The 26,460-nt window shown below is 37.7% G+C and overlaps 1 protein-coding gene across 7 annotated transcripts; it reads left to right on the forward strand.

Annotated features, from left to right (window-relative positions):
* The first annotated feature begins 13,945 nt into the window (after window positions 1–13,945).
* On the forward strand, window positions 13,946–26,235 carry LOC113168266. Of its 7 annotated transcripts, none has more exons than XM_026369315.1 (11): window positions 13,948–16,647; window positions 16,793–16,840; window positions 17,644–17,805; window positions 18,130–18,191; window positions 19,399–19,505; window positions 20,042–20,258; window positions 22,394–22,503; window positions 22,596–22,707; window positions 23,801–24,002; window positions 24,262–24,585; window positions 24,730–26,235. In XM_026369315.1, exons 3-11 carry the CDS (start codon window positions 17,702–17,704, stop codon window positions 24,866–24,868), a joined length of 1,377 nt encoding a protein of 458 aa, XP_026225100.1. In that variant the 5' UTR covers window positions 13,948–16,647; window positions 16,793–16,840; window positions 17,644–17,701; the 3' UTR covers window positions 24,869–26,235. The 7 variants fall into 7 exon arrangements, with proteins under 7 accessions (XP_026225108.1, XP_026225100.1, XP_026225094.1 ...); XM_026369309.1 differs by having other exon boundaries at window positions 16,796–16,840; XM_026369289.1 differs by having other exon boundaries at window positions 13,948–16,840.
* The last annotated feature ends 225 nt before the right edge of the window (window positions 26,236–26,460 follow it).

Raw genomic sequence — 26,460 nt, forward strand, 5'->3', positions numbered from 1 at the left:
AATCTGGCCCATCACATACAAATTATTTCATTATACAATTTATTTTGTCATCTGAAAATTAGGACAAGCAAAAGATAAGTTTGCCACCCCTCTAATTCCGGAGGGTCATACTATCACACAAAGGTCAACTATATTGACCTTTCAAGTACTTAGGCATTTACCTGAACAACAAAGTGGACTGGACTCATAACACGGACACACTGTACAGGAAGATCAGAGCAGACTCTACCTCCTGAGGGAGTGAAGGGGGCACTCCTGAAGGCCTACTACGACTCTCTGGTGTCATCAGCCATCCTGTACGGGGTTACCTCGCTGGAGCAGCAGCGAGAGGGAGAGGAAGAATCAAGACAAGGTAAAAGTCCAGCCCTGTCCTGAGTTGACAGAAAGGTCCTGGCAAAAGTGACATCCATCATCTATATCTGCTCTGGAGAACAGCTTCACTGACAGACAGACACTCTCGCTGTGAGAGGGTGGATCAATCCCTGCTGCAGTCAGACTCTACAAAAAACACGGTTAATACTGTCATTACACCAGTGCAATACCTCCTTAACTCCAAATGTGCAATTAGTCTCATCCTATTTTAGTTTATCCAGCTTGTACTGTGCAAGTTTAGTCTAAATGTAATGCTCCTTGGTTAGATTCACCTTTTCCATAAAAGGCAATCTTTTTTTTTTTTTTAATTTTCCACTTGTGCTCAACTGAATTTGAACTGCTGCTGCTCATCCACCCCATAATTAAGATTACATTTTTCAGGTCATTTACTAAATAATTGAGATGAGAGAGGTTTGATATTTTACAGTCCACATTTGATTTTATTTTGTTCTGTGAGAGGAGTCTTTAGGTAGGCAAAATTACTATCTATGGTTTTTGAATGGCTTGAATGGAAGGTTGGACCTGAATTGAATACGTTTAATTTATTGTTGATGTTAATGTTTATAGCTTCAATAGTCAGACCAACAATAAACTTTGAAGTTAATGTATGAACACATAAAACTTGGATGAATGGTGAAACGTTTTGCCCTAACAAGAAGGAAGTCCTTTAACTTCTAGTTAACTTTACCTGAGAATTGTCTTTTGTGTGGTCATTTTAATGTTGCTCCTGATAACAAACTTGGCAGATTGGCTTCATTCAAGCCTTCCTTCACTTTAAGTCCCTGGATTCAAAAGATAACTGGAGGAAATTTAAAGAGGTAGTAGTCATGGTTTAGCGCATGTGGTAGCACATACTGTTCATTTCGTCATCATTTATATCATCATTGTTCATCATATTTACTTACTTACATATTAACTAAGCATTTAGCTATTTTATCCATAAACACTAGTGCAGAGTTAAAACAACGTCAGTCTTACTGGAAATTCAACAGTTGCCTGCTGAGTAATGTCAATTTCTGTCACAATTTAAAATCTTTGAGTGATTCAAAGACGCTGTTCACTTCTGCAGACTCTGAAAGTCTGAGTTTGTTGAAGAAAGCATTAAGCATGTTCCATTCATGGAGTAAGTTACTACAATAACTTAGTCAAAGATCAAACTATCTGTTTCCGGAGTCTCCCTGACCTCAGGGTTAACAAGTGCTATCACTAAACTCACTTTCTCAGATACTCCCACAGTGCTAGACCAAAGTACACAAATATCAGAACCATTCAAGATGTTTCTATTGAATTCATGTAATGTCATAGCTCTGTGTTAACTGCGGGCTGGTTGACAGAAGACAAATGAACATCCTTCTTTTTTCAATACAAAGACTTTTAAATTCTGCCCCCAATAAGTCACATCTTCTAATCAGGCCATTAGAATCTGAAACATTATAAGATTCAGGTTAAAAAATGTTTCCTTAGATTTGGATTTCTCTGAAAAGCTGCTGAACTTGAAAACCAAATGAAACTGAAAACAAGGTGTGGTCTGATTTACACATGACAGGCAGATCAAGTTAGATTAATTCATCATTGCGGCCGTTTAGATGTTTTGACAAAGTTAAAATGAAACTAGTAACCAACCAGACAATTCCAAGAAGGTGTATTTATTTATTACGGAAAATTCTTAAGGGCAGGGAGTTCTTTGAAGTCTCCTGGAAGTTGAACAACCGACCTGCCCTACAAACTGAGCCACGCTCACATAATGATTCTAGGTTGTTGCCTTTCTGGATACAGTATTTGCATTGGCATCAGTGTCTGATCTGTTAAAACCAGTTTGTATCAGTGATTAATTATGGTTTGGAAAGCACTGGGGCATCGGCACCTGGCATTGAAACATTGTGTTTAAGACACTATCATAAGGTGGCATGTGGAAGTCTAAGAGGTCACTCTCCTCATGCGTGTTTTAAAAACTCTGGGAATTTATGCTGTAAGAAGGAACTTCTGTCGTGTCTGTTCTTTCAATTATTTAGCTATAAATAAAACTACCTGGATGACATCAATCAATTAACCACCAACCACAAGTTGCATCATACTTTTCAGATCAGTCGAATTCAGTTTATTTATATGACACCAAAGGGACAAGAGCAACCACAGGTTAGCAGTGGTACCATACAGCTCAGAGGATGAGGACACCTTCAGAATCTCTAACTATAAACTTTGTAAAAAATAAAGGAAAGTTTTAAGTCTAGTCTTAAATGTAGAAAGGGCATCTGTCTCCAGAACCTGAACTGGGAGCTGGTTCCACAGGAAACTCCAGGAACCACAGACAGACACTCTGAGAGGTGAGAGAAAATATGGAACTAAGATTTTATGGATTTTGATCATGAAGTGCTTTGTATGTGAGAAATGTTTGAAACTCTATTCTGGATTTACAGGAGGCTAATTGGAGTTATTGGAACATCCTGTTGGTCTGGAATTGCAGTAGTAGACTTCCTGGTTTCTGCTGCTTCCTCAGTTCTAAGTCCCCCTCCCTCTCCCCCAGGTGGTACAGTCCACAATCACTGCTCTCATTGCAGACACCTGTGCCAGACACTATTTACCTGCCCTGTCCTGTTCACCTGTTGACAGGTCATTTGTTGCTGAATTGCAGAAACCTTCCACCACTGCCCTGAAATCACCTGTTCACCCTGTTCACATCTTCTCTATCTGATTCCCTGTCAGCCTGACTCACCTACACACTTATCTGACTGTTATTGTGCTTGGGGAACTTCTCAAAATGGTATCTGGATGTTAAGTCATGGCAGCTAAACTTCATTCTTGTTAAGAATGAATGACTTATCTTCCAGATCACTTCACCTGGACGACTGAGAATCTTTACCTACATATTTCTCAATATGTTTAACAACAACATGTTTAATGTAGATTAAATCATTTCTTACACACGACCATAACCTCACAAGAACATCACGCAATGACTTAATGAGCAAAAATTTTAATTATGTATAAAATACATTGACATTCAAGTTTATCTTAACGTGAATATGAATTTCAGATCTAGTACAGCATAAAACCAGTTTTAATCAATAGGTTATCATAATTAATAGGTTATTTTAAGCAAAGAGGCAGCAAACACTGTGTACACACCCAAACAGTGTGTAAGAAGCTGACTTTGGGCACCCTTTAGACGACAGGTAGCATAGATGTCGTCCGTACCCCTCCCATAGCAGAGTTTAAGCAGTCTTATTCCTTCATCAGTCCAAATAAAACGCCCCTCTTATCTGTCACCTGCAGGCCCAGTCATGAAGCTGAACCCAAATATTTCAACATCTGAAGGTTTGAGCTTTTTTGATTTAGGGTCTCATTCATACAAGTGCTGCCATCTGTTGGACACTCTCAGAACCACAGCACACATCATACATAAACAGATGCACAGACTGATCTCTCCTTCACCTGCACAGCACACAGTAGGACCTACAGAGCAGATTTCAGGGAATAATTCAGACACATCCCACAACAACACATCCTAGTTTGTGCCCTTCCTGGAGCCATTTTCCAACCTCGGTGACGTCTTTGTACTATTAGTAGTGAAATCCTGAGGTTCAGCTGTTGTTTTCCTGATGTATTCATCACCAGTACATATGTGGTGGAGCCCAATTAGCCTGATGTGTGATTGATTCAACTTAATGGATCTGTTCACTTATCCAAACCATTTAGCAAATCTCATTTTATTTTCAGAAACTTTTTAAATGTTATTTTAATTGTATGTTAATTTATAGTGTGTAAATATAGCTAGAAACAACTTAGCTTATTTTCTACATTTGGTTACAGGGTGTGATTAGACTGAAAGAATTATAATAATAATAAGTGATGATGATTTCATACAGGCATATCCATGTAAAATGTTTAACTTTACATCCACATTACTGAAATGAATGAAATGTTAAATACATAACAAATAATGTGAAATAAAAAAGGTTACTTCAGAGTAGTGATTTGAAAAAAAGTAAAAAAAAAAAAACCATAAATAACCAACAGAGTAAAATATAACTAATAAACAATCACTTGACTCCAAACTCAAACTTCTTTCTAACAAATATCTTTCTTTTGTTCTAAAGAGTACAAGGCATTTCCTAAAACACTGTAGATTTTAGAACACATTACTTAGTGACACACATTTTCAGTGTGTGTTCATAATCTTGAAGGAACACATCACTCCGTGAAACACTGGAGCCATGTGTCGTCCCTTTGTTACTTACGCTGTTGACATTTAGGAGACAAATTACTCTGAGGACATAATGTGACACCAAGGTTCTAGTCCTGGTCTGTTCTTCCTTCTTGTAATAGTCCCCTCTTTGTCAGCACAGTGTTAAGGGTTGGTATGAGGCGTTCGCTGTAGCTCAGCAGCCTGTCGTCATAAATCAGCTGTTCTGGTGTCAGGGTGGTTCTTGCAGCGCTGCACAGACAGAAAACCAAAAACAGAACAGTTACAGTGTGTCCATGGTCTGTTTCATACCGAGTCTTAGTCTAAGTCTTGTTGTTGAACTTCTTTACTCTTTAAGAAAAATGCAGATTTGTGTCTTTGCTGAGAAGCACACAACCATCCGTCTACCTTGTGTGGTACATCCGTGCTATGTCCCTGTCAACCAACGAGCAGTCATTCAGTGACTCCAGCTGTTTGTGGATAGTCGACACAAACACAATTCTGGGATTGACGATGATCTTGACGCCAAAGTCTCGAGACCCAACAACTGGCTCGTGGTACAGGTGAGTCAGGATGTTTTATATCAAACATTTACAAATGCTCGTTTCTACTGTAGTAGAAAATTTTCCTCTTCCTCTATATATTGCTCAATCTTAGTAGACTTCAAGGAAGGATTCAGTGTGATGAACCATCTCAGTTTTAATACGTACATGCCGGCATGGAGAAAACACCACAATCATGTATGTCTTCTCCCCTACCTCTCTCTAACCCTCATACTTATACTTCTCAGGGCCACCTCCAGATAACATTCCTAAGGCACTAAGTATATGTGAACCATAAGGAAGACATAAATTTCTTCTGCATATAGGCTGAATGTTTATACCATAAATTTCCACTACAGGTCTGTGTTTTCACTCATGACCTTGTAACCCAGAACTCCTCTCCTACCCATGTCCTATCTATGAACCCTTGTACTGTCTAGTATCTCCTATCATCTTTTATACTGAAGTTGCTCTTTTTCTCCTACACTACACAGTGGTCCTTTGTTTGTGAACTTTATTTTCTCTGTTTTCTCTGTTTGTGTATAATTATTAAACAGATGACACAAAGTCTTCCTGGTTCATCCCTTAGCTAAGTAATATGATCCAATGTTACATATTTAATTGGCACCTCTAAAAGGAATTCATTTGACTGGGGAATTAAAGTCAGGTGTTTTAATGAATGAGATCCTGTCTTCTTTAAAGAGGAGAACTTGTCACTATCAAAGTCTGATCTCGACAACACAGGTTTATACTGTAGAAGTGTGTGAGTGTCAAAGATAGCACCAAGAGCCGGTGTGTAACAGTCCGGGGAGGTTATGAGAAACCCGGGGGGCGTCTATGAGCTACAGGTCTCTCTTCCAGTGGCTAATATCACTGGGCCTCATTCACCAATACCTTCCTACATTATTTGTTGATTTGTTTGCTCTATTGAAGTAATCAGACAAGTAATCAGACAAGTAATCAGACAAACAATCAGACAAGTAATCAGCCAAGTAATCAGATAAATAATCAGACAAGTAATCAGATAAATAATCAGACAAGTAATCAGACAAACAATCAGACAAACAATCAGACAAGTAATCAGCCAAGTAATCAGATAAATAATCAGACAAGTAATCAGATAAATAATCAGACAAGTAATCAGACAAGTAATCAGACAAGTAATCAGACAAGTAATCAGATAAGTAATCAGACAAGTAATCAGACAAGTAATCAGATAAGTAATCAGATAAGTAATCAGACAAGTAATCAGACAAATAATCAGACAAGTAATCAGATAAATAATCAGATAAGTAATCAGACAAGTAATCAGACAAGTAATCAGATAAGTAATCAGATAAGTAATCAGATAAGTAATCAGACAAGTAATCAGACAAGTAATCAGATAAGTAATCAGACAAGTAATCAGATAAATAATCAGACAAGTAATCAGACAAGTAATCAGACAAGTAATCAGATAAGTAATCAGATAAGTAATCAGACAAGTAATCAGATAAGTAATCAGATAAGTAATCAGATAAGTAATCAGATAAATAATCAGATAAGTAATCAGACTACTCTTTAGCTCAGAGTAGCTCAGGTTCCTTCCATTCTCTGTGCTCAGATGTTTCTTCCTCAGATCTGTGCCGTGCAGTGATGCTGCCTCTGAGCTCTGCAGGCAGTTTGTTGACAGTCAGCTGTGACAGCGTCTATAGAGAAGTGTCAGCTGGTCCTAATTGTTTTTGTGTTGTGATTCTATGTGGAGTTATTGTGACTGAGCTGAAATGTGTCTTATTGTCTGTATCTATTTATGGACTGTGTTTGCATCTACAGCCTTGCTCTTACATTTTTTTTATGTTGTTGTTTCTTTGTTATTATTGAACCAGTACAAACCAGTTATTGTGTAACTGACATGAACCAATTAGTTTTAGTTATTTATCCTTCAAGATGTCAGTTTTTTAAATCCAGCCATTCACGTTCCAGCCTGATTCACATCCTGAATAGAACAGAACAAAAAACAACAATGCTGACAAAGCAAGCAAGACAATGACCACAGCTCTCTACAGCACAGTCTACAGTGTTTTTTAGGTCCCAAGAAAGTGTCACCGAGCCTCCGAACAGACACTCAGCATATCAACTGGGAAGATGCATCTAAAGATACAATACAGAAGAATGTGGACACATTTCACTCGGACACAGTCACAAACAGAAGAACAAGAAAACTCCACCTTTCTGGATGTAGTAGTCCAGTGCAGCTGCTTTTATAGATAACAACTCTGTTCACACCCAGCAACTGCAGCATTTCCAAACTCTGCACCATCTACAATTCAACACACAGGTTTAGTTTAAAAGTAAGAACTATTTATTTATTTTATTTTATTTATGTCATGGTTGCTACTTGTTATTGAACTGAACCCGTTTAGCCTGTAAGAGTCCCAAACTGAACTGTGTGTGTTTAGCATGTTGCCTGCACCACATTGGTGAATTCAAACATGGTGGAGATGCAGACAGTGAAGTTATAAGGGAAAGAGTCTTTTTTTTCCATCTGATTCTTCACCTCCGCAAAGCCGAGAAGAGACAGAAACATAACAGAAAATAACCACACATGAATTTTGACAGTCACATCTTTACTGAAAACATGTAGTGAAAAAGCAGTGAAATAGTGTTACTGTGGTCAGATGAGTCCATGTTTCAGCAGCAAGTCTTCAAAGATATGAGATGAGTGAAATGTGAAAGAACAGCTGCAACCTCGCCAAAGGTCCTGCACTTCAGCAAGTACAGTTACCATGTTCATAGTGCTGCAACTGTCAGTTATTGTAGTAATAAAGTATTCTATCAAGCATTGATTAACCATGCATGGAGTGTTGAAGCCTATCATAGCTTTGACTGGAAGAGATACACCCTGGACAGGTTGCCAGTCGCTCACAGTGTTGATATGTAGAGAAATACCCACTCACATTTGTATGTATTTTCTTTATTTTCATTGCTCTTATCTGTTTCACTCTCATCTTTATGTCAACCACCTTCCAGCATTTAGCTAATTTTCACTCATGCACGTACCCAACATGAGTCATTTTTTTACACATTAAATAATTGAAAAAGTAAGACGTCATTAATGAGAATATATCTTCTGTAAGATAAGATAAGATAAGATAAGATAAGATAAGATAAGATAAGATAAGATAAGATAAGATAAGATAAGATATGATAAGATAAGACAAGACTTTATTTATCCCACGATGGGGAGATTCTTTTGTCTACAACAGCAAGCTGACATTAAATAGGACAGTATAGAAAAGCAGTATAGAGTGGACAGCATCAATATTAACTACACAAGAAAAAATAAGATAAATTACAAGACAATTAAATTAATTAATTAATTAATTACACACCAGACAACGATAATATAACCTGTTTACACCAGTATAAAAACAAATAACAGAAACAACAAATGAAATTCTGTACGTTAAAAGGTGACATTAATAAGCTGTGTCTGAGCTGAACTGTCCAATCCCATAATGCAAGGACTCAGTGCAATAACCCCATGTAACATAGCAAACTGTGTATTATGTAAAAAATTGCAACTATGTATGTAAGTGATTAATGTTTCGTGCAATCAGAGGGTACAAAAGACGGAGTCATATATATATATATATATATATATGTATATATATATATATATATATATATATATATATATATATATATATATATGACTCCGTCTTTTGTACCCTGTCTTTTGTAAAAAAAAATAAAATAAATAAAATTATATATATATATATATATATATATATATATATATATATATATAACAATATATATATCTGACTCCGTCTTTTGTACCCTCTGATTGCACGAAACATTAATCACTTACATACATAGTTGCAATTTTTTACATAATACACAGTTTGCTATGTTACATGGGGTTATTGCATATATATATATATATATATATATATATATATATATAATTTTATTTATTTTTTTTTTTTTTCCAAGATTCAAGATTCAAAAAAACTTTATTAATCCCAGAGGGAAATTGTTTTGCCTCATTACCATTGTTCTCAAAACAGACAGAAAGAAAAGGTACCACAACCAGGAAAGAACTTCTCACTGCCATGAGAAGTGGTACAGTCACAGTTCTTCACTACCCACCAAACCAAACCACACGACACATCAGTCTGTATCAACACTAATCTTAATTCTGATAGCGTACAGTAGAGTAGCACACAACTTCTGTGGAATACAAAGAGAAAGGAAGAGAAGAACAGTGTTTTTCAACCCCACTGGTTTAATGCGCCAATACACGGTCTCACTGTGCTGAATAAAATGTACTAGGCCGGTCCATGTGGACCCTCCTTTACGCCGTTCTAGCAAGGAGAAGTGTGTTAATACTATAATTCAGCAGATGGTGGTAACAAACATAACTAATACGAGTTAATCAACAATAACATTGACCCAGAGTCATAACCATCAACATGAAGACAGTTTTACTGAGGCGACTGACACAAATCATGACAGTAAGTACAACATACATATGAAATTGTATTTATTTATTAATTAGTGAACTTCCTTTTGTGTTCTAATTGTGTGCATTTTCAGTTCTTTATATTTTATTCTTGTGTTAAATTAACATTTTAAAAGAAGAGAACAAAGAGTCCCTAAGACTTAATGAAAAAGAGAAAAAATATTTAGGTAAATGGCCAGAAAATGTGGTTACAATCAGTGTGCGCACATTAATTCAATTCAATTTATTTGTGTAGTGCTTTTTACAATTGACATTGTCACAAAGCAGCTTTACACAAGCAAGAAACCATGGATGTTTACATGAAGTGAATGTATATGAATAATAATAATCAGATTGTCCCTGATGAGCAAGCCGAGGGCGACGGTGGCAAGAAAAAACTCCTGAGCACTCACCTGAGGGAACATTATAAAAGTAGAAATAAGAAATTCACTCTAACTTTGTCAGTTTAAAGTCAAATGGCGTGCTAGTTTAAGAGGGAACGTGAATGACAATTTAGTCTACATATTTCACTTTCAAAAGTGAATAAAGTCAATAAAGTCCAATTTTAATGAAACGTATAATTTCTGCAATTATATAGGATTACATATTCATTAAAACCCTAAGGTGGATGATTTAGGCATACCTAAATAAATTATATTAATTCAATTCAATTTATTAAAACTAAGCATCTCCATGTTAACTTAATTCAGTTTAATTTATCCTGCTTTCAGTCAAGGCTCTTTGCATACAGCTGACTCATGAACAGAGATGTTAATCAACTCCATTAACCTTTCATGTTTGTAGAGTGAAATGGAAAAGCAGTAGCACCAGTGGTTGTAGTATAACAGGAAACACAGACCAGACTCAGTCCAGACAAGCACCATGCTATGAAATATACAGAACCGAGACACAGGGAACACGGGTAAACAAACAGAGCTAAACCTGTGTGTGTGTGTGTGTGTGTGTGTGAGAGAGTGAGAACAGAGACAGTAGTGCATTAAGAATTATATGTGCAATCATTTACGTATCATTTGGAGAGCAAGAAAAAAATTCAACAAAACTTCACGTCACCTTTACCCTAAAATTTTGTACCATGTTATGAAACTTTTGAAAACACCATTCAGACCCAAACTAAATAAAATTAGATTACCTTGGAAATATAAATGAATGACTATTTTTTAAGGCTGTTTTCTGTTAATTTTACCACAATGTTTTTAAATTTCTACCTATAACCTTGCAAAATAGTTTTTTATCATTCATTTATTACTTTACAGTAAACGAACATGCTCCTGTGAGTTAAAATAAGTGTGTGTAATGTGAGTGCAGTAATACTCCATCAGTGCATTATGTGAAATATTTATTGTACAAAGATAAAGACGCTGTAAATAACCATCCTCACAGTGAACGTTGACTCTTTTCCTTCCTGTTTTGGCTAACACACACACACACACACACACACTCTTAACATTATTGTTAAGCATGAATTTGTTCTCTGAGAATGAAGCTGGAACTTACCTTTCTCATGCAGGCATACATGTCAAAATCAGATGTTCTGTTTAACATGTTCTCTTACACGATTCATGTCCCTCCAGGGAGGAACGTCCTTTTGTTCGTCATAGCACAGGTGAAACTAAACTCCCCAACCTTCTTGTCCTAGTTCAAAGACGTTGGTAACTAAGTTGGTTTCCAAAAAGCCATTTGATAACTAGATATGGTTGGTGTAGTGTTGCAGTTCCCTGAAACTCTATTTGCCCTCATTCCGATTTCTTCATTTGTTGTATTAAATGGTTTCAGATGTTCATAAAACTGTAACAGAGGCTTCCTAAGCTACAAAGGCAAAATACAAAGTAAAAGTTCTTAAAACAGCTGCTTTTTTCCTTTTTTATTTCAAAAATATTTTTTAGTGCAGAAAACAAGTTATCAAATAACTACATCAGCAAAACAACTATATAATAAGTGAAAAAAAAAATCTGTTTTCCTAGTAAAGTCATCAGTGTGTGCAGAAATGGACTTAAAGAATGTTGTATGTTTGTTTTCAGTAGACAGGGAAATGAACGTGGCCATTTGCAACTAAAGAATGTGACTGGCATGCAGGGTGAATGTAGGAGACAAAGGGCTCATAGCAAGGAGGAAAAAGGCTTTTAGTATTAGTATCACAGCATTTAGTGCTAAAACTGGCATGGTGCAGGTGGTAGATAATTATAATTTAGTAACAATGTGTGATCGCATTTCAAATCTGTCAGAGCAGGAAGTAAATGTTTTATGTAGAAAGGTAGAAAAGGTGCTTTCACCATAATTGAAATGTTGCTTTAGCAGAACAATCCCATCTCTGAGTTTTCTCAGTTGATGTTAGTATCACTCCTGTCAGCCTGGGGTTTGTGTCCACAGTGTGACCACATTAGGGACCTACAGAGTAAAAGCATGTGTCACGAGCCTAGGATCCGACTCCATTGCCAGAGACCACATAGGACTAGAGAAATGAGATAAGGAAGGTTTATTGTCAATAATAATGCAGTGGATGAAAGTCAGGAACCTGCGGCCGAACAGAGCTGTCAGGTGAGTATGGTGGTCTAGGATAGGAAACAGAGTTAAATTGAGTCTGGCTGAATCTTGGGTAATGTTAATCTTGGAGTACTCACTGAATTCCTGATGAGCTGTGGCCGAGAAACAGGGAGGAGTGAACCAGAGGGAAGACTGTGAGGAGTTGTAGATTGCAGAATATGGTGGAGCTTCCAAAATGGCCGACAGTAGAATGAAGCATGTGTAGACTGGGAGCAGAGGAGGAATGATATGATCTGCAGAACAGGCTAAATGGCAAAAGCACAGTGGGTTAGTGAACACAAAAACAGTGACAGGTGTCCAGAAAGCTGAGGCGCAGAGTAAGAGACAAATCCAGGATCGTACACAAAAAGCCGTCTAAGCACCAATTTCCATAAGGCGAGATCTGAGGTCCAAACAACAATCCAGGTCAATACTGAAAGGTAAGACTGGAAGCAGAGATCCAAGACTGATAACGATGTCAGGGGACAGGTCATACACAAGAGAATCCAATTCAGGGACAGAGGCAGAGGGGAGCAGGAACAGGTCAGGCAGAAAACACTCACATTACCGAAGGGCAGAGCAGAGGCAGGTCAGAACAGAAGGCAGGTCCGGTTAGGGGGGAGTCAGGCAGAGACAGGTCTCAGGTCAGGCAGGGTTCGTATCCAATAAGCAGTCCCAAGATAATGCTGGATAGTACTGTTCACAGGTTGACATAAAAATATCTGGCAAAGACTGACAGACCTGCTAATAAAGGGAGACACATTTGCAGACAATAGGCAATTAGCAGGTCACCTGACAAAGGAGGGAGGAAACAAGGAAATCTCTGTCAGGAACAGTCCAGTTTGTAAATAACATGTTACAAGTTACTCAGGTAACTCTAGCAATGTCCCACATAAACAAGAAACCACCGGTCACTGGCATCAGACATGTGCCATTAATATATAAGAATAATTACATGATATAATAATTATATAATATACAATTATTATGTCGCTTTTTTTAATTTGCAGTCATTGTTGAAGGTTCACAGAATAACAAAGCTCTCAGCATTGAATCAGTAACAGTCGGGTAGAAATTGGATGAGTAGTAAAAGGCACCATTGACTGGTCAAACTTTGATAATGCATGAGTAAAGTGTGACACATGATAGAATCTGAACCGTGTTAGTGCTGTTGTTCTTAGGTTTAACAAAGGTAGACAACTGATCACTCTACAACAATCACTGGCAGAATGAGTAGAAATAGATATATTTGATATTCAACAACAGCACAACAGTCTGCTTCAAGCATAAAAATCCTTATAATCATTTTAATTAGCTTTAAATCCATAAATCAGCCTCCTCTGTGTTGCTATCCAGTCTCTAAAGGCCGTTCCGTTCAATCTATATCAAAACAAGCACAGGTCCAGCTAAAAGGTGATTTAGCGAAAGACTCCACCTGTTGAGAAAAAGTAAAACTAGATTCTGCTCTAACAGGGCTGTAACATCTTTTATAAAAGTCTGATTTGTGGCTGTAGTGAGATAAAGTGAGATAAAACAGGAAGGACAGAAGACAGAGACAAACACACTAAAATCAGGAAAACAAAACACTAAACACTTTATTTTATAAACTGCATTTATTTTAACATTGGTCACGAGATGTGGGCTACTGGAGAATCATGTAGTCCTGGAGAAAGACGGTGCAGCTTCAACAGAAGTAGTCAACAGAGTATTTTTTCTTGATTACACTGAGACACTGCCCCAGACTCCGGTCAGCTGACAGATCCACACCTGTTCATTTGTTTACCTGTTTTCCATTTCTAATTAGACTCGTCCCTCCTACCTACATACCTGGCTCCCATTTCCCTTATTTACTCCCATTATGCTGTATGCACCAGCCCCCCCCCCCCCCCGTCACTTCACAAGTCGTTCAGATTCTCGTGGATTTATAAAAACCAGTTGTTACCTGTACTTGCCTGAACATTTCGCTCCGTTTGCTTTTACCTGTTTGTATGGATTACCTACCTGTCTGCTGCTGCTCGCTGACTTCACTTCATGTCATTTGTCCCTGCCTGACACTGAGTGCTTGGACTATCTTGCACATGAGTAAGTCTGTTTGTTCTATTCTACTCCAGGTTACCTGTTCAGGTGCCTGCCTTTGTGTCTCAGTTTGGCTCCCCTCTGCCTGTCGAGGGGGAGGGAGGGGCACAACATATTAATACTGATGCCTCTTGTTAGAAATGCCAACTATGTAACTTCATGTTTTATGATCATATATGTGGAGATTCTCAATCATCTCTGTCTCATATGTTTAGACTATTAAATTTTAATGTTCACAGAATTTTTGCACAATATGCAACAAACTGAATCTTATTAGGATCAGAGTCTTCGAGCTTGCTCCTCTGATGAGACGTCTTTATGTGGGGGATTTGTAAATAGACTCAGCCACATAAGATCTGCCTGGCTTCAGTGTGTAAATAAAGCCAACAATATAAAGAGTCATTAATTTATGTAAAAAAAACACTGTCATGTCAAAGTGACAACAGATCTCTACAAGTTACACAGTTAGTGAAATGGAGATCACCTGAGTGACGACAGTATGTTTCAGGTGATTGTAGTATAAATACACCTGTTTGTGGAAGGTCCAGCTACGTATTCTGGCCCACAGCTACACCGTGATGCCAAAACAACTCTTCAAGAAGGTTACTAAAAGGACCTTTGTATGACAAAATACTGAATATGTCCTGTTTGACATGCGTATGAAGTCATGAAGAGCACATATCCAGAACTCGTTCCTCCACTGTACTGTACCATGGGATAATTTTCCTGACACTGTTCTCCTTGATCAGTAGAGGGCTACATAAGCCTGCAGCTACCTTAGGGCCTGTCTCCCACTAAATATCCCCTGGAGTACAGTTGAATCCATCATTAGAAGTAAAAGTCCTACAGCATCCATCCTCAAAATCTGTTGTTATGTTGACCCAATTCTGTAGGAAACAGCATCAAAACATTTGATAGGATTCTTTCATATTAACCAAATATTAATTATAATAACTACTCAAATTACCATTGGTGTGCAGAGAACTGTATCTATCCATTTACCCTTGTATGAACTCAGCTGGGAGGAAAACACTAGACTGCACAGTAAGTGATACTTGAGTCCACAGTCCTCCTGTGAAAACGTCCAAACTTTATCTGTACATAAATCTAGTATAAGTCTTTGGTGGTCTGAGTTTGACAAATGACGTGGACAGTGACTCAGCTGCTAGTGCAGTTTGAAAGTCACACAAAATCATTTTTAGTCTTCTTGAAATGAGACATTAGGGGGACATAGCAAACTGAGGAAAGGGCCAAGTTGTTGTGTTTGATTTCTCTGTTACTGTTGGCAGAACACTGATCAGTCCACCATCTGCCACCACTGACTCCTCTCCGGTTTACTGTCTCATAATTAAACAGGGACGTGATACGTGTGTCACAGCTGTGCAGACGTGTAGAGAGCACAGTGGTACATGTCTGGTTACAGGTCATGATGTAGGTTCAGAATTATCTTGAATTCATGCATGAAAATAATTTATTCATATATGTAAGACTATATCATCTCCCAGGACTCTGCAAGAAATGGTAGTACAGGCCTACATATTTTACTTGTCAAAGTAAAGTAGGAGTTGTGCTCTTCTCCCTTTATGGGTTTATTTTTTATTAAACAAAACACTGGGTGGTGCTCATTGGGTTGTAAATAGATGGTGAAAGGTTTAAAAGGCTTCCCACAATGCTGTAAATAGATTTTAAAACTGTATAACTGCACTGTTAAGAAGAGAAGGAGGCTTAGATAAAGGTTTTAGAAACGTTAGACAGATTCCTGGTTGTGGTGATGGGGATGGTTGTAAATATGAGATAATACTGTAAATCATCACATAACATATTTATAGAGCTGATGAATTATAGCAAAAATCATAATCACAATTATGTTGGTCAACATTGTGATCATGAGTATTTAATACTCAGTGACTGCAAACATCATGCAATTAATTTGAGTATTAAAAACAATTCTCTGTCATTTATTGTTTAAATAGTTAATCTCTTGAGTAGCCTGTACGATCCCAGGGCCTTTGTGAAATAAGTAATGGCTCTTTCTTAAATACAGAAAAACAGATGTATTATATTTAAGTTACAACACATTTAATTAGCCTAAATAACACTGTGGAACTGAAACTGAGGTTAGTCAGAGTGAAAGGGGTCATAGCAGAAGCTATTCCATTTTTAATTTGGTAATGTTTTGTGGTAACTCCTGCCACTTATTAAAATGTTATTATTATAAATGTATTTATAGAAAAATATAAATATATAGTTAAAAAAAACACGACAGTGTCATTAAAGGTGTGATCCTTTAAGGACCGACTTTTTCTTATTTGTATGCTTTAACTTGTATTTTTTGTTTATTTCTCTATAAGTGTGATAGACTTATCACCCACCCCCCAGACTGTGACAACCAGACCAACCACCTCCCACAGTTCACAGCAGCTTCACGCTCGTCTGCGCCACCGACGGTAACGTTACTCGGAACTATACATATAATAATATAATGTGAACTAACGGAAAGAGCAGGAGCTCCTGACAGAGGCAGGTTCGCTTGTTCGGCTCTGTCTCTGGTCACAGTCGGTTGGTTTTCACCGTTTGTTCGTATCTTATCAGCAGTAAACACCCGGACAGCGTCAGTCCACGGATGACTCGAAGAACAAGGTAAAATAGTTCATGTAGAACTTCACAGCAGCAGAAGACAACAAGAAGTTTACTTATGATGATGTTGTACTGCTTTAATTTCTCTGGTGTGATCATAACTTCTAATTATTTAAGTCTGCAGTCCAGTTTGAATTTATAACCTCACTGTCTGCAGCTCTGATAGTTGTAGTTATGGAGCATGAAGGGAAAGATCCAACTGTCTATCACTATTGCACTTCCTATAATGAGGTCTGTGGTTTTTCTTCCCTTTGCCTCAGTGCAAAATAACATCTTCCTTTGAATGATAGTTACAAGTACAGTATAACTAGGATTAATAAATAAATGAACAATAGTTCATTTTTTCCACCCGCACTTTAATGTCACTTTACCATGTATCTGAAACCACACAGGTTTTAGTTGATCAGATAAGGAGGCACTAAGACAAACTTTTCAAAGGGTTAGAACAGAAAGAGCAAAAGACAGTTATTCACTTCCTCAGCCTGTGGTGTAATGTCACTGTGTCTAGTTTGTCGAAGCATGAGCAAACTGTTCAATATGACTTCTGATCCATGACACATCTAACACTACAAAGAAAGCCTCAGTTCGTGTTCAGTTTAGAAGACTCTGATGGACTTTAAGACATAATACGTTTGTTGTGTCCATCATTCTACTGACTGATGAAATGAACACCATCAACACTATAAACAATCTTGTCTGTTTCCACAGAGTGTCTGTGACGAGGAATTAGTCTTAACCTCTCAATAAATCCCCAATATTACCTAAGAGACAAGATGAGAATCACTCATTTATTTCTTCCTGTCCAGGTTTGTCCACCTGCATCAGTGAGACATACAGTGTCTGTGTCGGGACAATAATTTTGTGATGGCCCACAATAAGCGGGCCCCCCATCCAAAGAGGTTCACACGATTGTTGTGTGTGTGTCTTTTAATTGTCCTTGTTGTCATCCTGACGTTCTGGAGCTACAGGTGGGTCCACATTGAATTACTCAGCATGAGTTACATCTCCTTTTGAGGAAGTCCGTTTCACTTTACCTAGCTTATCTTTGTGTTTATCTACTTTTATGTTGCAATATTCTTATGATAGCTTTGGCACTTTGCCATGACATGAGTTTCATAACAAGACAGAAGCTCTATGCCACATAGGCTCATTCAGCGATCTGAAGACGAAGATTTCCACCTGCTTTTTTAACCTCTTGTGTTTTTCAAACTTCAGTTTAAAATGCTCTGTCCACTAAAGTGTGATTAAGTCGTGATGTGACCTCACCCAAATCCTTTGTTGTGGTCCAACAGTTTCTTCCCATCCATCCTAAACCAACGTGTGTCATCTCAACATATTGTTCCTGCTCCAAAAGGTAAACGGTCCCTGAATCCTCATCACTGCTGATTCTTTCTGTCACTTTGTCTGATATCTGTCCTATGGGAAATCTTTCTGTTCTTCTGAGCTGTTTTCCCAAATGTGCTGTTTAGTGTCTTCTGTCTTTTATTCCCACAGTATCAGCTCTTATTGCTAAAAGAGTCACACGTTTTAGTGTCTGTGCTTCAGCAGTTCCAGCATTTGGTTAATGTTCTATGAAAGGTCGTAGCCATGCTTAAAATGTGAAATTCAAAAATACTGTAAATGATTCACTCGCTCAAACCAAAGTACTGAACAGCTGTGCTCAAGTTGCACAGACTTTGAGTAAATCTTAATAACGTTGCCAAGCAGCAAACTTTATTCTCAAAGGAAGTTAATAGTATTCTCATTTCATCTGTAAGACAAATTTCTTCATGATGTAATAACTCAGCTTTTTTCTGCTATTTTTTATTGTTCAGTATCGACGAAATATTTTTAACACCTACTAAAGGATGAAAACTATGGTACGAAAGTTTATTGTCATGGTAGGGTGCAATTGAATTAGTTTAAAAACTATCACAATACATCTGTTTATCCATCCATAACACTTCTCCTGTTAAAGGTTGTGGGCATCACTATACAATAGATATTTAATAATGGACAAATAAGTCAAATAAGCAAACTTTTAGATTCCGAGTTTAGAAAAATGTAGTCCTAAGTCACAGGGGGTTATTATGTTAAAATCCATGGTTTACATGGAAAGCTGATGCTGTTAGGAACAAGATAAACAGGGATCAAGTCACATGTATGTATACGAAATGTGATCAGTATGGTTGGGGTTTGATAGTGTTTTGGTGAAACTGAATCCAGTGATAAACTGGACTGTTGGAGCTGGATCTTTATCTTTATCTACCATGTGTCGTACTAATTAATGATCGACTTGTATCCACATGTGAACAGGAAATGTCTTGAGGTGTAACTGGATTTTTTAAAATTCCACAAAAGAATTGGAAAGTTCAGCATTGGAAGTATGAAAGTTGTATGATGTAGCTACAAAACCAAAACCATGTTGGAGTACTGTAAGAATGATTATTTTATTATGTGACCACTAAGATCCAAACATGTCTTAAGGTTTCTTTTTACTGCTGCTACAGTACTGTATTAGCTTTTGGTGACAGAAAGCTCTGAACAAACCCAGTAGTCACCACCTCGGTGTAATGTCTTAGTTTCAACAACAGCTTTTCAGGAAGATGAGTTGTCTTTTGTGGCAGTCAACGGTACAAAGACGCTGCTGGTCTCAGCTTATCAAGAACACCGCACAGGAACAAAGGAGGTTGGTAAAGCAACAAAATATTAAGTGCAGTTCCACTTTCTGTGACAACGTGCCACAATAAAAGTGGATTCCTTTTATAGGAGCCCACAGAGACCTAAACGTTAAGTTAAAACTATGTAAAATGTTAATAAAACACTTGTAAAGATAAAAGAATATTTTCAACATGTTTATTTATTTTGCACACACAAATAAATGTAATTTTGGACCACAGAGTTGTCCTCTGTGCACCTTCCAACAGGAAACAGATCACGGACATCAAGCATAATAAAAAGAAAAGACTGGAGCACACTGATAAATTAGTGTCGTTTTTAATAGTGCAAACCAGCTAGAATAACATCATAACACAGGTTTGTCATCACTGTTGAAACATTAGCGTAGTTTGCAAAAAGAAAAAAAAACATCAAGACCTTAATAACACTAATGTCACAAAGGTGTGATTCAAAGGATGAACTGTAAACATGATATTTATGTGTGTATTCATGTTTATGTTATCTTTGAGCTCTCTCTCTAATGTCATGCTTCTTGTCCTGTGTCAGGTTTGTGTCATTGCTGTGGTGCTGAGGACAGAGGCAGTAGCCTACCGTTGCCTTCTTCAATGCCAGAACCAGCTGCACAACTCTGAGGGCGTGAGCAACATCCACTCTGATCACTTTGACTTTCCATACGGGACAGCAGACATTATGTGTCCTGTGCCCTCAGGCTGCAAGTCTCCATCTCGCATCAGTGTGATCTCTGCTGCAGCCAAGTCTGAAGGTACTGAAGAGGTGTGCTTGTTTTTAGATGTGTTACCAAACAGTCATGTCGTCCACTACTTTGCTCCAGACAGAAATGTCTGACTCGATCAATTGACATGAGACTTTGTGTACTTGTCAGTGCCCAGATTATTCTGTTGACTTTTTATTCTATTTAGGAAATATATCATATTAACCAGATAACCTGCTAACTAATTGGTTCAGAGATGTATTGTTAGGAAACTGGTAATCTTCTAACTTTTTCTACTATAAAGCAGACATTTTTAGCACAACTTCACAAAGGTGCATAGACGAGAGAAAGCAGAACAAAAACAGAACAGAAAGGGTAAAATACATATAAACATATATATATATATATATATATATATATATATATATATATATATATATATATATGTATATATATATATATATATATATATGTGTGTGTATATATATATATATATATATATATATATATATATATATATATATATATATATATATATATATATATATATAGAGTGAGAGAGAGAGAGAGAGAGAGAGAGAGAGAGAATTTCTTCTTTGGAATTAGTCATTTATATACTGTCTGTGTCCACGGTTGTCAAATCTTGTCCCCAAGGACCCTGTGCCCTGATTTCTACTATCTCTGCCCTTTCCAGCTGATTAGCATGTTCAGTCAATCAGAAGAAAACACCTGATCCAGGTAATCATTTGTGGGTAGGACAGGGATAGTTATAATAAAAAAGCAGGGCAGGGGGTCCTTGAGGACCACATATGTGAACCCCTGGTGTGTTATTAGGTTGAGGCACACAATGGTAACCCGATAAGTGCAACTACTGGTGATGTGAGTTAAAAACTTTACAAAATCTATAAAATGTTTGATATGATTTCACATCCTGCTTATAAACAACCTGGGTACATGCTCAAAACTATAACTTAATGAATTTATGTGGTGGTTGTACCACAGAAATGTAAAGCTGCTTGACATAACCTTGACATATCCTTTAAACATGAAAGAAAATTGTGACGTGATAAAGCAAACCACACTTACTGCTGCTCATCTGTAAATGCCCATAGTCAGCAAACAGTCTAGGTCTGGTCACTAATTTGTTTCTATAGTATTACCAACCAAAATAACTAACCGTGTTTAGCATTAGCCACATGCTACACTGAGCACAGTTAGTTACACAAACTTGTTTACTGACCTTTCAGAACATGTTGATGGTAAGACTTGTACATCTGAATGGCCCTCTGCTGGCAACTGTCTTCCATAAAACCACTGGGTTTCCAACCTCTAGGTCGGACTGTTATGTCAGCTTTCGCACTTCTGCGCCTACTAAACAACACACTCAAAAAACTGCTCGCTCTGACAGAGGGCCCATAAAAGGCCAGTGGAGGCAAATCAGCATAAAAAATTTACTAATCTAATATTCTAATATTCTTTAGCCTGAAAAGCATAATGGTTCTCAACTCAACAACATAGAAACAACATACTCTCTCCCTTTTTAAAGTTCCTGGGGGGAGAGTGAAGAGGGCAGCACTAGCTCAGGTGGTGGAGCAGTCGTCTCCACAAACCCCAGGGTTAGTGGCTCCCAGTTCCTACTGGCTACTTGTCGAGGTGTCCTTGGACAAGACACCGGAAGCTTGTAGTAGCGCCGATAACTACTATCTGGCAGCTGTCCAACCACAATTTCCCCAAAGTATGTCATTAGAATATAATAATAAATATTCTATTTAAATGTTTCTAGTTTTGTACTTTTAACTTCTTCTACAATCTTCACCATGAGGATCACGTTTGTGGTTTTGAATGAAATCTTCCAACATTGTTAAGTAAAAGTAAAATGGTCCCAGTATATCTACATGCACAGTAAGATGGTTGATTTTGAAATGTTTTTGGGTTGACCACTCATCTCAAGGTCAAGGTCAAGAAGCTTTATGTCATTCCAACCACATATAGCTGACGCAGTACGTAGTAAAATGAGACGTTTCTCCAGAACCATGGTGCTACATAGGACAGTATTTTTCCAACATCTGTGCCATTCACGTGATATCTCTGGAACATTTTGAGGGAATTCTGTCAGGATACATATAAGGAATACAATAAAGATCTGGTTATCAGTTTTATCTGTGGTTCTTTTCTGTCACTTTTAGACACTAGCAGATTTTTGGAGGTGAAGAATCAGAAGGTGAAAAGTGACTCCTTTCCCTACAGCTTCACCGTCTGCCTCTCCAGCATGTATGATTTCACCAATGTGCTCCAGGTAACGTCTCATAAAATAGACTATTGATTATTAATTTTTAAATATTCAAATGTTTATTTATTTTCAAATTAAATATCTATATTGAATTTTAGCTGGTCCAGAGTTTTGAAATGCTGCAGTTTCTAGGCGTGGACAGAGTTGTAATATATCTTACTAGATGCAGCCGTGAGACACAGAACATACTGGACTACTACATTAAGAAAGGTGGAGTATGATGTTTTTCACATTTTAGCTCTGTGATTGTATTTTTCCAACATTTAACCATTCATTTCTCATAAATAAAAAGCAGTTCAAACTACATTGTAAAAAAAAGAGCAAAATGACATTACAGTTTACAGTCCACATCTGAAATTATGGTAAATCTAATTAATTTGTGTTTGCTGTACAATCTTGGAGGAAAACCTGTTGGAGTCTGCAAAACACTTCTAATCTGACTCGTTATTTTGCTTGAATCAGCTTGAATTTTTTTGCAAGGAAGTATGGGCAAAGATTTCAGTCTCTAGATGTGCAAAGCTGGTGGAGACATACCCCAAAAGACTTGCAGCTGTAATTGCAGCAAAAACGGGGTTCCACAAAGTATTGACTGAGGGGGGCTGAATACTTTTGCACGCTGCACTTTTCAGTTTTTTATTTGTAAAAAATAAATAAACTCATGTATAATTCTCTTTCTACTTCACAATTGTATGCCACTTTGTGTTGGTCTTTCACATAACATTCCAATAAAATATATTTATGTTTGTGGTCATAATGTGAGAAAATGTGGAAAAGCTCAAGGGGTATGAATACTTTTACAAGCCACTGTATAAACCAAATAAATAAATGTTTAAATCAATACAATAAAATATCCTTATTCATGGGCAAATGTGAGTAATGTCAGCTGTGGCTTTGTACACAAGAAACTAGAGTCTAGGTGGATGTGTTGTAACTAGCAAGCTAAGTTCTGACTGTGGCCAAAACAAAACATGGTAAAACATATACTATAAACTATAATTCAACCATTTGAATCACTAAGTAAATATGAATCGCAGTTAAACTACTAGCATGGTACAGTAACATGTAGTTAAACTAGTTTAATTACTTGTAGTTCACTACTCCCCAACACTAATAAAAACACTTTCTGCAGATTAGAATTGCTGAATGTAAATACATTTACAGTCTAATACTGAAACATTCTGACCATTAATAGCATGAAGAATGCTTCATTATGTGGCCATCTTAGCTCATTATGTTAGTTTTGACATAAATGTTTAAAATATAAATCACATTCCTGCTAATGTCTCCAATGTCTCCTTCTCAGGTTTAGTAGAAGTGATTCCTTGGTCTTGGTCCAAATATCTGAAAGTATCCCAAGGCTTTATGCCTTTTAAAGACCCTGGTGACCTGCACTACTATGGCCAGATTCCTGCCCTCAATGACTGTGTCTACAGATACATGTACCAGTCCAGATACGTGGCCCTCCATGACATCGATGAGCTCATACTGCCCCAGTCAGTCAGTAGGTAGGTCTTTAGGCTGAGTAGACTATAATTATGTAACATGAGTTTTTATTGTGTATTTTTTTTTTCTTTTCTCTCTGTTTGCATGTGTTTTGATTTGCAGTGTGTTCAGTTCTTGGTGCCACAATAAGTTGCAATATTTTACAAATGCAGCACTGTTTTTCAACTTTTTATAGTATGTTGTGTTGTAATATAAAGCATTTATTCATTTTAATATGTAGATCTGTGGTGTTTAACTTTTTTTTTCCTGTAATCATTCAAGTTGGTTAGAGCTGCTTCCAATACTGGAGAAGAAATACGGAGTTGACAAGGGCTACATGTTTGAGAATAACGTCTTTCCAATCACAAAACATCCTCCCAGCCCACAAACTCTGCCCTCACAGACACCCAGCTGGCAGAATGTGACTGGGGTGAACATCCTGGCTCACCTGTACAGTGAACCCATCATCGCAGAGACTCATTACAGCAACTTCAAGATCATTGTTAACCCCCGAGCTGTCTTCACTCCAAGTGTCCATGGACTGTTGAAATCACAGCACGGCTGTTCATGGGTTGACAGGAATATAGCGCGGATGTACCACACAAGGTAGGATGATAGTTATGTAGTTCCCAGTTAAATCCTTTGACTGCATTACATGGTTTTTTGTGTAGAGACCATTGTTGGTTCAAGCATCAACAAGGAGAACAATCAATTAAACAAATTAGCTTTCTCTGCTTTCTGCCTGAACAGATCTGCCAGACAAACCAACCTGACTCCAGATAAGCTGATTTTTGATGGCAGACTGCTGAGCTACAGTGAACGCCTCATACCAGCTGTTAACACTGTGCTCAGAGAGTGTGGACTTGTACACAAACATAGCACAGACTAGCTGCTGTGTGTGTGCTGTCTTGGATCTTCTCAGCACAATCATTTCTAGACAACACACTGAAAAGACTGGAAAACTGTGTTTAAGTCACTGGAGCAATTTTCAATGAAGCCCATCGCTGCAGAGAAAGAAGCAAGGACCACAGGCGATCGCCCAGTGGGAGCAGGTGAAGATAATGGGACATGGAAAATGCATTTGCACTAAAGCTGGTGTCACTTTAAATATGATAAGGAAGGCTGGCATAACACACGTGGTGGGGGAGGCAGCAGCCAAAACCAACCCATTTGCACATAGTACTGTTTGGCGACATCTAGTGGCTGGAGTGAACATTACACAGCCACCCAGCAAAACTCCTGCTTCACTTTGCTCTTACAGCAAACATCCATATAGCACAACTAACTAAGGTTAACAAAACAGTCTCTGAACAACCAAACAGCATTTCAGCAGAAACACCTCATACCTTCTGTCAGCACTGCAGTGGAGGGTTGATTTGGGCTTTTTTGCAGCCACAGGACCCAGACACCTTGCAGTGATTGAGTAGACCATAAACTCTGCTCTATACCAGAGTATTCTAGAGAAATGTGAGGTCATCTGTCCGACAGCTAAAGCTTGGTGGAAAGTGAAAGGCCAAAATTCCTCCACAATGATGTGAGAGCAGATTCAGCTCCTGAGGTGTTACTCCTTCTGTGCTGTGCCAACATCAGGACCTGAATCAGCTGTGTACCTACATCTTAAGGACAAAGACAAACACTCTTTCAAGGACAATGATATTAGACAATGAAAACAAATGTTTTGAGAGCAGTGTTAGTGAAGCCTTACATGTGCAAATCAACCACCCCTCACTCAGCATAGGGGAAGGCCTTAGACACAGTCTTTTATTTATTGTGCTGCCCTATCTTCCATCTTAGAAAGATGAGGGCCCATTCACACCTGCACCATGTTGGACACACCTGCACCAGGTTGGACACACCAACTTTAGGGGATAAGAGAGATTTTCAGAGGTGTGACTATTACATCCTTCACAACCTCCCCTTCCATTGTTTCACCTAACGAGCCTATTCAGCCCAAAGCTACTTGGATGAATAGTGAAACGTTTCCACCTAAGAAAAATTTCCTATCACATTGTTTCCTGGTTGCAGCAACAAACAACTGTTATTTGATGCTGATTCAGATTTAAATTTTGATTTGAGTATAAATATATTTGACAATATACATTTATTTTTCTACACCATTTTCTAAGTAAGTACCTTATGCTGAAGCCAAAGACACAAACAAAGTAAATTACTGGTTTAATTTATTTGTCTGTTTATCTAGCAGCCAAACTGCTCCTTTTTTCTCCAAAAATGAATAAAGGTTCGTTATTTCTGCACTAATATTTTCCTTCATATTCATGAATACACACTGTTGTTTATTTTGACCGAAGGGCACATTATACCATACTGCTGCTCAAATAATGTCCTGTAAAGGACTGCAAACCACCCTCCACCCCCCACCTACACACATTTGATTTACATTTAGTCATTTAGCAGAGGCTTTTATCCAAAGACTTACAAGTCAGTACAAAGGTAGGCAGGGCAGCGTGAGGAGGTCTTGCC

Source organism: Anabas testudineus, chromosome 13 (genome assembly GCF_900324465.2).
Source record: "Anabas testudineus chromosome 13, fAnaTes1.2, whole genome shotgun sequence".
In the NCBI taxonomy this organism is placed as follows: domain Eukaryota; kingdom Metazoa; phylum Chordata; class Actinopteri; order Anabantiformes; family Anabantidae; genus Anabas; species Anabas testudineus.

What these genes read in the sequence shown, in the direction of transcription:
- LOC113168266 (XM_026369289.1), top strand. Translation starts at nt 17,702, where the DNA reads ATGGCCCACAATAAGCGGGCCCCCCATCCAAAGAGGTTCACACGATTG. An exon ending in CTGACGTTCTGGAGCTACAG is followed by an intron (nt 17,806 to 18,129) that starts GTGGGTCCACAT and finishes GTGGTCCAACAG; the next exon opens with TTTCTTCCCATCCATCCTAA. An exon ending in GGACTACTACATTAAGAAAG is followed by an intron (nt 22,708 to 23,800) that starts GTGGAGTATGAT and finishes TCTCCTTCTCAG; the next exon opens with GTTTAGTAGAAGTGATTCCT.